General features: G+C 54.9%; 1 protein-coding gene across 1 annotated transcript in view; it reads left to right on the plus strand.

Annotated features, from left to right (window-relative positions):
- The first annotated feature begins 313 nt into the window (after positions 1–313).
- LOC138248853 (immunoglobulin superfamily member 3-like) overlaps positions 314–13381 on the plus strand; it is a 249265-nt gene continuing 236197 nt past the window's right edge. The window contains exons 1-3 of the mRNA XM_069202806.1: positions 314–994; positions 1083–2118; positions 7659–8191. Coding sequence (XP_069058907.1) covers positions 8146–8191 — 46 coding nt within the window. The 5' untranslated portion in view covers positions 314–994; positions 1083–2118; positions 7659–8145. The remainder of the gene's footprint in view (positions 995–1082; positions 2119–7658; positions 8192–13381) is intronic.

Below are 13381 nucleotides of genomic sequence, written 5' to 3' on the forward strand. Positions count from 1 at the left end.
AGGAGTGACTAGCCCAGAGGGGAGGAGTGACCAGCCCAGAGGAGGGAGAGGGACCAGCCCACAGGGAGGAGGGAGAGGGGGAGTGACTAGCCCAGAGGGGAGGAGTGACTAGCCCAGAGGGGAGGAGTGACCAGCCCAGAGGAGGGAGAGGGACCAGCCCACAGGGAGGAGGGAGAGGGGGAGTGACTAGCCCAGAGGGGAGGAGTGACTAGCCCAGAGGGGAGGAGTGACCAGCCCAGAGGAGGGAGAGGGACCAGCCCACAGGGAGGAGGGAGAGGGGGAGTGACTAGCCCAGAGGAGGAGGGATGGGCATGCATTCTCAGTTTCCCTGACTCTCGTGGAAAGCCTGGCCCGGCTGCTGCGGCTCCAGAGATCGGAGATTCCCAGCCCGGACCCCGGAGCCTGCAGTGGTGCCCGGCGCTGCCCTCCCCGCGCCGTGTGCCGGAGACAGGAGCCGACCCTCTCACAGCCCAGGTGGAGGTGGCCTCTCCGCGCTGCCCTTCAGGGAGCGCTTCCCGTCCGGTAACGACTGACGCCTGGACGGGCTGAGGGGCATTGACTGACCCTGGACGGGCTGAGGGGCATTGACTGACCCTGGACGAGCGGAGGGGCATTGACTGACCCTGGACGAGCGGAGGGGCATTGACTGACGCCTGGACGGGCTGAGGGGCATTGACTGACCCCTGGACGAGCGGAGGGGCATTGACTGACGCCTGGACGGGCTGAGGGGCATTGACTGACGCCTGGACGGGCTGAGGGGCATTGACTGACCCTGGACGAGCGGAGGGGCATTGACTGACCCTGGACGAGCGGAGGGGCATTGACTGACCCTGGACGGGCTGAGGGGCATTGACTGACCCCTGGACGGGCTGAGGGGCATTGACTGACGCCTGGACGGGCTGAGGGGCATTGACTGACGCCTGGACGGGCTGAGGGGCATTGACTGACCCTGGACGAGCGGAGGGGCATTGACTGACCCTGGACGAGCGGAGGGGCATTGACTGACGCCTGGACGGGCTGAGGGGCATTGACTGACCCCTGGACGGGCTGAGGGGCATTGACTGACGCCTGGACGGGCTGAGGGGCATTGACTGACGCCTGGACGGGCTGAGGGGCATTGACTGACGCCTGGACGGGCTGAGGGGCATTGACTGACCCTGGACGGGCTGAGGGGCATTGACTGACCCTGGACGGGCTGAGGGGCATTGACTGACCCCTGGGAGACTCGAAGAGGAACAACCTCGTCCTTGGCAGACCCGTCTGACCACTGGAAGTGTCGAGGGGCACCTTGTGACCCCTGGGAAGGGGACACTTCCGAACACTTGGGGAAGGACCCGCTTTATCGCCTCTGGAGTCCGAGAGAGCCGAGAAGCCACACAGGGCACCCGGGAGGGCCCCTGAGAAACTCACTTGACCTGCTCTGGACCATGGGAGAGCCGAGAGAGCGCCCCTGAACCACTGGGAGAGCCGAGAGAGCGCACCTGAACCCCCGGGAGAGCCGAGAGAGCACACCTGAACCCCTGGGAGATCCGAGAGAGCGCACCTGAACCCCTGGGAGATCCGAGAGAGCGCACCTGAACCACTGGGAGATCCGAGAGAGCGCACCTGAACCCCTGGGAGAGCCGAGAGAGCACACCTGATCCCCTGGGAGAGCCGAGAGAGCGCACCTGAACCCCTGGGAGAGCCGAGAGAGCGCACCTGATCCCCTGGGAGAGCCGAGAGAGCGCACCTGAACCCCTGGGAGAGCCGAGAAGGCATCTGGGCCCCTGGGAGAGCCGGGAGAGCACACCCGGGCCCCTGGGAGAGCCGGGAGATTACACCCGGGCCCCTGGGAGAGCCGAGAGAGCACCTGGGAGAGCCGGGAGAGTACACCCGGGCCCCTGGGAGAGCCGGGAGAGCACCTGGGCCCCTGAGAGAGCACACCTGAACCCCCGGAAGAGCCGAGAGAGCACACCTGGGCCCCCGGAAGAGCCGACAGAGCACACCTGGGCCCCCGGAAGAGCCGACAGAGCACACCTGGGCCCCTGGGAGAGCCGAGAAGGCACCTGGGCCCCTGGGCGAGCCACCGGACCGGTGTGTGAGGCGAGCGGGGTCCGAGAGCCAGCTCGCCGGGCGCAGGTAAACACGGGACGGGATGGGAACGCCGGGCATAACCCGCTGTAGTGTGCTCGGCGCCTCGAGTCCGCTTCTGTGCGCCCTGAAACACTCCAGCGCCTAGAGGCGATTTACTGCGCACTCTCTGCTATAAACATGTAATAAGTACCCCAATCCTTCGCCTAAACATTGAACCTCAGACACTTAGTTATACTAACGGCTGTTGAGCCTGCTTTTTAGAGTTTTATGCGAGATATTTGACACACACTGATCACAGAGCGATCTCCCTCTAGCCGCTTCTCATCTAGAAGTGGTGCGCGCTGTACCACCCCGGATGGGGGAGAGGGTGAGTCAGGACTGCTGGGTGCGCGCAGGGCAGCAACAGGCACCGAACCCACTGTTCTTCCTTGGTAACTGATACCATCAGGCGGCGCTCCTTTGAGGAATGATGCCATGGGTGGGGGGCTGAGGGGTAGGCTGGGCTCGGGAATCCGGGATTAGGGTTTCGGGGTCGGGGGCTGGGGGGAGCGGTCCTGCTTGGGTCGGGACGGGGGCCGCCTCAGTCCTGGTGTGGGCGAGGGGGGAGCAGTTTGAGATTGAGGGACGGGGGGTCTTATGCCTGCTCTGGTTCGGGGGTATGTGTGGGTGCCGTTTGGGCGAGCAGTGATTTTTTGTGTGGGGTGACATGTGTGACTCGCTCTCTCCAGGCCAATAGAGGGGGTACTTTTGGGTGGGGGCACTCTGAGGCGCTGTGGGTTAGACCCCACCAAGGGCACCGGTGGGCTGGCGGGTTCTTGAACACGACCAGAAAGAGTCCGGCTGAAAAAAACAACACAAAGTTGTATTTCATTTTTTTTTGTATTTTTTTTTAAGTATAAGAAATTAAAACTGGGCATACTCCAGGGTGAGGAGGTGCATGTCACGACATCCCGCTGCCATAAAATTGGAAAACATATGCTGGCGGTAGGCATCGTTGGTGGTCTTACTGTACATATCACGACAGCCCATTGCCACCCCCACCACAATCGGGAGCGTAACGGAGACATCCACAGGCCATGCGGTGAAAGGGGGCCCCCGACACGAAAGCCCCCCCCCCCCCCCCAAAACCTTCGGAGAGCCCCATTCAGCCCACAGCCCATTAATATCTGTGACAATATTGCGACCCAGGGGGGCCCCTTCACATTCTGCGGGGGAAGCCCCATGAGTTTGCGTTCAGCCTCTGACGGGGATGGTGACATTTGTATCACCGCAGCCAATCATTGTGCCCCCTATTGGGAATACATATCCCGACAGTGGGTTTCTAGAGTATGGGGATTCCATCCTGTCTGTCGCTGCACGCCTGTTCAGGGATACATATCCTGACATTCTTTTTATCCACTTCGGTCCGGGAATGTGTATCCCGGCAGGCTGCTCTACTCCCTACTGTGAATGTGTATTGCGATAGTCTAATGCTGTAATCCGTTTTAGAGGTGTGTTTCGCAACAGTCTGTTGTTCTCAGGTCTCAGAACGTGTATCCCGACAGTTTGATGCTGTACTCTGGTCTGAGAATGTGTATCCCGATAGGCTGTTGCTGTACTGTACTCTTAAGAGTACGTATCCCAGGCTGGTAATGTGTATCCCGAGAGCGTTGCTGTACTCCTGTCAGGGAATGCACAAATTGTTGCTGCACTCTGGTCCCGAGAATGCGTATCCCGACAGCCTGCTGCAGTGCTCTGGTCAGAGAATGCATACCCCTACAGCCGATTATTGCTCTCTAGTCTTTGAACACACAGTGTGTTGCTGTACCCTGGTTTGACAAGATGTCTCACGACACCCTATTGCGAAATTCTGGTGGCAACTGCACATCCAGGCAGCTTGTTTGGTATTACAGGTGCGGGGAAAGCATATCCCGACAGCCTGCTGCTATTCTTTGGGTGGGAAAGCATGTCCGACATCATGTTTCTGTACTGGACATGCCTATCCTAAAACCATTTTGTGCACTGCGGGTGCTGGGAAGCGTACCTCAACAGTATGCTATTGTGCTCTGATCTGTGGAACACATATCGCAAAAGCCTCTTACTGTACTGTGGCCTGGGAGTGCATATCCTGACAGGCTGTTGCTGTACTGTGCCCTGGGAGTCTATCCCAAGATCCTGATGCTGTACTGTGGCCCAGGAGTGCATATCCCAACAGACTGTTGTGGTGCTGTGGCCTGTGAGTGCATATACCGACATCCATATTGCTGTCCTCTGGCCTGGCAGTGCATATCCCAACAGACTGTTGCGGTACTATGGCCTGGGAGTGCAAATCCCAAAATCATGTTGCTGTACTCTGACCTCGGAGTGCATATCCCGACATCATTTTTTTGTACTCTGACCTGGGAGTGCATCTCCCAACATTAAGGTTCTGTACTCTGGCCTGGGAGTGCATATTCTGACATCCTGCTGCTGTACTCCTGGGAGTGCATATCCCGACAGCCTGATGCTGTACTGTGGCCTGTGAGGGCCTAGAAGCACTCTGACAGTACAGGTGACTGAAGAGACGGCTAGATTAGTCCGGCAGTATATATATAGGAGTTTAGAAAACCTTGAAAACTTCCGGTTCATTGACCCACAATATTCCTAAAAGTGTACACATTTAAACGCCTCACAGTGGGTAGTAAGTGCTCCTGAGAGGCTGTTGCTGTACTGTGGCCTGGGAGGGCATATCCTGACAGGCTGTTGCTGTACTGTGGCCTGAAAGTCTATCAAAACATCCTGATGCTGTACTCTGGCCTGGGAGAGCATATCCCGACAGCCTGATGCTGTACTGTGGCCCGGGAGTGCATATCCCGACAGCCTGATGCTGTACTGTGGCCTGGGAGTGCATATCCTGACAGGCTGTTGCTGTACTGTGGTCTGGGAGTCTATCCCAACAGACTGTTGGGGTATTGTGGCCTGGGAGTGCATATCCTGACATCATGTTGCTGTAGTCTGGCCTGGGAGTGCGTATCCCGACATCCTGTTGCTGTACTGTTGCCTCGGAGTGAATATTCCAACATCCTGCTGCTGTACTCTGACCTTGGAATGCATATCCTGACAGGCTGTTGCTGTACTGTGGCCTAGGAGTGCCTATCCCGACAGCTGGTTGCTGTACTGTGGCCTGGGAGTGCATATCCCAAGATCATGTTGCTATACTCTGGCCTGGGAGTGCATATCCTGACAGGCTGATGCTGTACTGTGGTCTGGGAATGCATATCCCGACAGCCTGATGCCGTAATCGGGCCTGGGAGTGCATATCCCTAGAGCGTGATGGAATATTGTCGCCCGGAAGTGCATATCCTGAAAGCCTGATGCTGTACTGTAGCCTGGGAGTGCATATCCTGTGATCCTGATGCTCTCACTATGGCTTGGAAGTGCGTATCTCGATAGTGTGATGCCGTACTCTGGCTTGGGATTGCCTATCCCGACAGCCTGATGCTGTTCTGTGGCCTGGGAGTGTATATCCCGACAGCCTGTTGCTGTACTAAGGCCTAGGAGTGCATATCCCGGGATCCCGATGCTCTTACTGTGGCCTGTGAGTGCATATTTCGACATCCTGTTGCTATACTCTGATCTAGGAGTGTATATTGCGACATCCTGATGAGGTACTGTGCCCTGGAAGTGCATATCCAGACAGCCTATTGCTGTACTGTAGCCTAGGAGTACATATCGCGGGATACCGATGTTCAACTCTGGTTTGGGATTGCCTATCCCGACAGGCTGTTGCTGTACTGTGGCCTGTGAGTGCATATCGCGACAGCCTGTTGCATACCCCAGGTGCTGTGACTCCGTTGTTACTCTGGGGACGGTGATGCAGACCTCGCTGGCTCGGAGACGCCTCGTGAGGGAACCTTCGGGGCATTTAACACACACTGCCAGCGGTCTCCGTCTGGCGTTACCCGCAGGCTTTGTTCTCAGTCCTTTGTTGTCGGCCAGTGAAGCTTCGGTTTTCTGTGCACTGCAGGGTGCCCAGGGTGCCAACCGCTGCCTGCTCTGCAGAGCTTTGTTTAAAGTCTCTGGCGGGTCCTGGAGACGCCACAGGGAAAATCAAATTATTCAGTATATTCTGCGACAAAAGAACAAATACTGTGCCACTATCGTCTGGCTATTGTGAGAGTTTAACGCACGGAGTTAGAAAGGGGACCTTGGTGCCCGAGGAAATATACAGAGCGGGCTGGATCCATTCACAATGTTAATTACAGTGAATACGTTTGTAGTCTCGCGTCGACGCACAGGGGTTTTATTTTGTTATCATTAAAAAGTGCACTTATTATAACCGAGGCACCTCGTTTATTCTGCGCACTCCTGTGTTCACAATATAGCGCCTTGTGAAGCATCTCCTTCCAGTGATGAACAGCATCGCAGAGCACTATAGCGCTTCCATGGCTATTATGTACCCATCAAGCCAGGAGACGCTAGATCTGAGACCCCAGTCCTGAGACATTAAAAACAGACGGGTTATTCTAAATTCTAAGTGTCCCTTGGACTAAAGTCTGCTGTGACAATACCCGGATGTAAACATGGCTGCTGGAACAGAACAATGCATGGCAATCATTCGGTCCAACTTGCTTGACTGGTACTTGAGTACCTTGGGGTTTTGTTACCTTCAGCAAGGGAAAGTCTTACCCTAAGCCCCTCAGGTGTGGATGTTGGCAAATTCATTTCACATGGTAAAAGCTGGCTTTATCCACATAAAGCACAGATCTGATCTTTGCAGCAGGCACATTGACCCACTGCGCTACTTTATGGAGAGTCAAAGCTGCCGCTAGACAAAACTCCCATCTCTCTCTAGCAGGAACATTAATCACATTAATCACAAGAGCTATCTGCCTGAAAGCTGCTAAACACAGTGGTCCGGGTCCCTGTTATGCATGAAGAACATTATGGTTTAGAAATAAAACACACGACAAGGTTTTGAAGTCACGAACCTCAGGGTCCTCTTATGTGATAATGAAGCAAAATTAGGGCGAGTGAAATAAAACGATTGCCTAGGATCACACAATTTGGTTACTTGGAAAAGCCGGGATTCGTTTGACCCCCTTGTCAGTGTGTGGAGCTCGCTGGCAATGCGAGGGTCCTGCCCAAGTGGCCCTGAGAGGGTCTGGCAATGGTTAAGCGGTGTGCGCGGTTGTCACTGGTGGGCAGCGTGTGTATGTGGCACTAGTGGGCAGTGTTTGGAGTTAGCTGGGTGCCTGCCAAAGTGGCCCTGTGTGGAGCTGGCAATGATTGGGCAGTGTGCGCGGTTGTCACTGGTGGGCAGCGTGTGTATGTGGCACTAGTGGGCAGTGTGTGGAGTTAGCTGGCAGTGCGAGGGGCCTGTCCAAGTGGCCCTGTGAGGGTCTGTCAGTGAGTAAGCAGTGTGCGCGGTTGGCACTGGTGGGCAGAGTATGGATTTAGCTGGCTGTGCGAGGGGCCTTCCCAAGTAGCCCTGTAAGGAGTTGGCAATGATTGGGCAGTGTGCGCGGTTGGCACTGGTGCCCAGTGTGTCAAAAACGCGAGACCGCGATTGGATTCACAGCAGGCACTGGGAGATGCCCTCACCCTTGTTATTCTGTTTCTTTCAGGGCACGGATCCTCTGTTTGCCGTGAGGTGGCACCGTGGGGAAGGCCAGCGCTGGAAGTGACTGGGTGATCGCTGCCCCTTGTGTCCACCGCCCTAGGACAGGTGCCGGGCGTTGCCCCTACAGCCTCCGGTGACTGACAGGAAACAGGACTAACTGGGATTGGCCATCTCCAGGAGGCAGATGTCGCTCTGCCGGGCTTCCTTGCCCCAGAAGGTGGCACGGACACCCCAGCGTGCCTTCCTTCCTCCGAAGGCCGGACTCGGTGGCCGAGCGGCGTAAGTTGTGCCTGAAGGTGTAATACCGGGGCGCCTGGCACCGGAAGCTTTCAAATCCCCCGGGTTGGCACTTGGAGGGCACTTGGAACACCTGCTGTGGTTGGATCTGTGATTGCATAGACTTGGTCGTGCCAGCATCTATTGAGACGTGCTGACTGGGCGTGGGCAGCGCCCAGGGGGGCAGGGCGAGAAGTCTTGGCAGGAGGAGAGCCATGGACCACCCTGTGCCAGAGCTGGTGGTCCTGCTTCTACTGATGGGTAAGTGGCAGCTACTCTCTTCCTATTGGTGGGTTTCTGGGGGTGGCAGGAGGCTCCCGGAGACAGCTGGGGGTTACTGGGGAGCACATCTAGTCTGGCGTGGCGCACACATAGGATTCCCCTTCATGTCACGTGAGGGAGTACACATAACCTTCTGGGTTGTATCTGGGGATGTTGGCTAAGAGGGCATTATTGGGGTACGTTGCTGGGCAGTGTGCTTTCACTATGGGCATTGTAAGGGTGTTTCAACTCACCAGCTGCCCACAGGTTGGTGGGCCTATGAACGGATTCCGTGTTTGTTGTAAATGTTGGCATGTCTCCCACCGCTTCCGGTTCCCCCGGAAGTAAACCTCGAGGAAATATCTCTGCAGTCTCAACACCCTTATTTACTATCCTGGAAACAATTTATCAGTACTTCTGGGGCTCTCATGAACAATATTTCAGTACTTCAGGGGTCCTTGGGTGCTGCGCCCCCTGTACCTTGAAGTCGACGCCCCTACTGTAACCTCATCCATTTAAAGGTCTGGACCCCTGGCAGGGGAGGGGCCCCTGTCCAGACCCCTCCGATGGGTGAGTTCAGGGAGCAGGAGTTTTGTGCAGGGTATCTTGGACTTCCAGACCAGTGGCCCCTGGCTTCGTGCAGAGGGCGCGCGTTCAGAGGGCCTGCCCTATCACGGAGGGACTGGTCCTTGGCCCTGATTCTGTAGAATACAGTGGAGATTGTGGCCTCTCATTGACAGAGACACGGTGTTTGCCTTTCCGAGAGGCTGTGGTTGGGGAGCAGACCCCTGTGTCTATGGTGTGGCCATGGATTCTGACCCTATTATAGACTCTGGTCTCTCTTGGAGGTCTGGGTGTCCAGCGTAGGTCCACGAGGGCCGGTGCTGTCAGGATATCCACTGTGTAAACCAAATCAATTTAAAGTCATTCTCTTCACATGTTTGGCGTGTGTGGATATCACGAACATGTGGCACGGACCCCACCCACCCGGACCTGTGCTGGACACCCTTGTATTTTTGCCTGGGGTCTGGTTGTTTATCGTGACATCTAGTTAAGAGGGGGTGGGGGGCTTGTGGGTCCGGTCCTTCCGGTGGGCGTGGTCCTGAGTTCCGCCTTTCATCTATAGTGCGGTTCTACCTCCTGTTTGAGTGGCTCTTGTCCTGCCCCTATGAGGTGATACCTTCCTGGCCCCGAGTTCCGGTTCCAGGTCCAACACCTTTCATTAGGTTATGGGTCCTGACCCCAGAAGACGTCACGGTTCTGACCTCGTGTTCAGCTTCCAGGTCCCTGAACCTTCAGTTAGGGCATGGTAATGGGTGCTGGCTCCAGTGAGTGGCCAAGGGTCCCAGACCCGTATTTAGATTCCTGGACTTTTAATGTGGTCTTGTTTGTGGGTTCCAGATCCTGAGGCTATGTTCTCGACTTTTTATTTACTGCAGGGATTTGGGTTCTCTTCGTAGAGCGGTGTCGCGGTTTTAGGTTCCTTCCCTTTCATTTAGGGCGTGGTTATGGGCCCTGACCCCATTGAATGGTCCCGGCTCCCACTTCCTTGCTTAGGGCGTGTCCGTGGGTGTTCACCTCTGGGGCCTAAATTGTCATGGCAAAATAGGGTCATTCTGGGCAGTTTTAAATTTAGAGCTCTCTCCTGACCCAATGAGTTCCCTTGACTGGCAAGGTTGAGCCCCCTAGGAACAGGTTGTATCTCAGTGATAAAAACCCCACTAGAAAATAAATACTGTTTAAAAGGCATTTCAATAACCTAAGTCAGGGATTCTTGACCAGTGGTGCGGGGGCCCTGACTGCTTGGACAATTAAATGTTAACTGATAAATAAATGTATTTAAACAAGGAAGAAAAATGTATTTTTTTTTTTTTTTACAATTTTAAAACGTTCTGTAAATGTGAAGGAATGTGAAACTTAAAGCTCATAATTTGATATCCTCGGGTTGATTTGTGGGGGCAGCGCAAGTGCATCGAAATGACATAGCATGGGGGCCAGTGGCCTTGATTTAGAAAGGCCCCAACCTTCCTATTACATTGTTGATGGTTTTATATTTGCTCATGAATTAAATATAACATCTAATATTTTGTCATTAGTTTGATTCATGTTTGTTTCTGTATATTTTGTGCATTGTTTTGTGGTTCAAATCCTCGAAAATGCTCAGGCGGGTCCCTGGTTTCCGGGCATGATTAAGTGGGGGGTCCTAGGATTGGCAAAAAGATTCAGACGGGGTCTCGGAATTCCAATAAGGATTAAGTGGGGGTCCACAGAAGTGGATAGGTGAAGAACCACTGACCCGGAGGGCTGTCCGGACAGGAGGGGTGGAAGGAAACAAGCTGCCTTTTCCCAGTGCTTGGCTTGTGGTGGTAAAGCTCCCAGTGCCAGCCTGCTGTGGGCACTCACCCCCTGGCACTGCCCTGTGCTCGAGCCCTGCTGGCTGAGATGCCACACCTGGGTTCGGTCCCCGCTTCCTGCTGCTATCCCAACCCACCTGTGCCGGGGTGGGGCAGCTGTTCGGCCCCCACCCCCGTGACTCAGGCCTCCTCTTTCATGTTGCAAAACTCTGCTTTAGTCCTTTGAGGGCTGAGTGTCCCTTCAGAGCTCTGAGTAATGAGATGAGAAATGTGCAGCGCCTCGAGGCTGTCTGTGAACCCCAAGGAGGAGGTGCCTGTGTGTGAGTAAGAGCCCGGGGTGGGCAGCGCCCATCTGACGTGCTTCAGTGCAGCCTCCCAGCTCTGCCGAGGCGCCCCAGCGCTACCCCACTCACGGCGCCGCTAGGCACTACACCACTCACGGTGCTGCCAGGCACTACACCACTCACGGTGCTGCCAAGCAGTACCTGTACCACTCACGGTGCTCCTAGGCACTACCCTACTCACGGCGCTCCCAGGCACTACCCTACTCACGGCGCTCCCAGGCACTACCCTACTCACGGCGCTCCCAGGCACTACCCTACTCACGGCGCTCCCAGGCACTACCCTACTCACGGCGCTCCCAGGCACTACCCTACTCACGGCGCTCCCAGGCACTACCCTACTCACGGCGCTCCCAGGCACTACCCTACTCACGGCGCTCCCAGGCACTACCCTACTCACGGCGCTCCCAGGCACTACCATACTCACGGCGCTCCCAGGCACTACCCCACTCAGGATGCTGCCAGGCACTACCTGCTGGGCTGACTGCCATAGGGAAGGGCCGGACTGGTCTGCAGAGCAGACAGGCAGTGCCTGAAGGGCTGGTTTGGCAGGTCAGTGTGTGGGTCAGTATTTTGGCTATGTGTGGGCCTGTTTTATAGTGTTCTGGGCCCGGTTTATGTTGTTGACTTTCCCCGATACTAAAACAAGCATTGGCTGCAGCAAGCCGGAATCCATGCTGTTTTCTACACCTCTAAAAACACAATCATGCAGCTTGTCTTTAGAAGTTAAAAACTGTGCCAGTTTGCAAAGATGGGGCACTTTTCTCGCTGATTTGCTAATGGGGAGTTTGAGGGAGGCGGCACATTTATTTTGGTGCCAGGGCCTAATTTCCGTCCCAGTCCAACACCGCCAAGGGGCGCCTCACACATTCCACTGCTTGAGTGTCTCTCGCTGCTGGAGGCCCCTTTAACTCACCCCAGGCTCACTAAGGTTTTCTTATTTCACTTTCTAAGGCAGCCAATATCTCCTCCCTTGGTTACTCGCTTGGTTTCTAGGTAACTAAAGATTTCAACTTAAATGAATCTGGGGGGAGGTGTACTCCTGATTACACCATACTACCAGGAGCCCTTTAAACAACTGAGTGAGATGACACCCCTAGGAGATGAATAAAAAATGTATACCTCCCCCCATCAGAGGTGAAACCACCCTAGCAAGGCCAAGCTGTGAGTGGCAAGGCAGCTATCAGGTGCTATCTAGATGGCAGAAATCGGGAAGGAATGGGGCGCGGAGAGGGAGGGTGCTTAGAAGCACCCCTGGAGTTCCATTCTTACACCAGGCATTGGCGCTGTAGGCTTCAGTGAGCTTCGATGGATTTTGTTTGAGTAATAATGGGCTTAGAGAGCCTGACCTTCAGGGGTCATTGGTGATGAGAAGTGGTGGTGAGGATACAGGATGCTTTCCATGGCACTGCCGCAGCACTGCTGGGATTCTGCGCTCTGCAGCATCTGTCTATTCCTGCAGCTGGTCCTGGACCACACATGAAGGGACCTTATTTTCTCAAGGACTGTCCTTCCTCTAAGGCTTGAGAGTGACTGAACTCAAGGTCTTGAATTGTGGCCTGGTCACCTTAGAACCTGACAGACTCACCACCTCCCTCGAAGAAGCCTTCACGGCTTGTAAGCGGCTACCAGTAGAGGCTCAACTACACTAAATACTCGTGGGGCACCCTTACCCCAGTGCTTAATTTGAGGTGGTGGTTTCCGGTGCTCGGCACCAGCACTTAATTGTCAACAGCTGGTGACGCTGTTTGCCTGATTTTGTGATAAACACAACAGTTGTTTAATAATTCTATATACATTAAAATAACTAACACCGGCCACCCAGAGCTATAAAAATAGCTTGGGTGGCATATATTAGTAATTTTTAATGTATAAAATGTCTGGATTGTCATTAGTAGCGCGATGGGTGTTGCAAGCTGTTGTGCTCTCCTGACAAGCGGCCCTGGCGCCTATTTCTTTACAAATTAAGTAGTGCCTTGCAAGTAAGAGGATCCCGAGCTCTTGGGGGCGATGGGGGCCTAGGATTGTGCTAAGTGGTCCTTACAGCCAACACGACCCGGAGAAAAGGGCTGACAACGGTGGCCAAATCCGTGTGGTAGTGAGATGTTGTTATTGTTGTGGTTGTGTCCATCAGTGTGGGTGTGTGAGTCTGCCTAACACATGTCAGCCTGTCCCCTTGGCCACCCATTTCACACTCTCTTCCTGGCCTAACCCATATTAGTCTGTCTCCTAAGGCTATCCCGGGTCGGTCTGTCCCCTTGGCCTAGCCCTTATAAGTTTGTCCCCTTGGACCTCGTGCTTTATGGTGTGTGACTGTGCTGCTAGTGTGTGTGGTGTGTGACTGCTGCTAGTGTGTGTGGTGTGTGACTGTGCTGCTAGTGTGTGTGGTGTGTGACTGTGCTGCTAGTGTGTGTGGTGTGTGACTGTACTGCTAGAGTGTGTGTGTGACTGTACTGCTAGAGTGTGTGTGTGGTGTGTGACTGTACTGCTAGAGT

Source organism: Pleurodeles waltl, chromosome 8 (assembly GCF_031143425.1).
Source record: "Pleurodeles waltl isolate 20211129_DDA chromosome 8, aPleWal1.hap1.20221129, whole genome shotgun sequence".
In the NCBI taxonomy this organism is placed as follows: Eukaryota; Metazoa; Chordata; class Amphibia; order Caudata; family Salamandridae; genus Pleurodeles; species Pleurodeles waltl.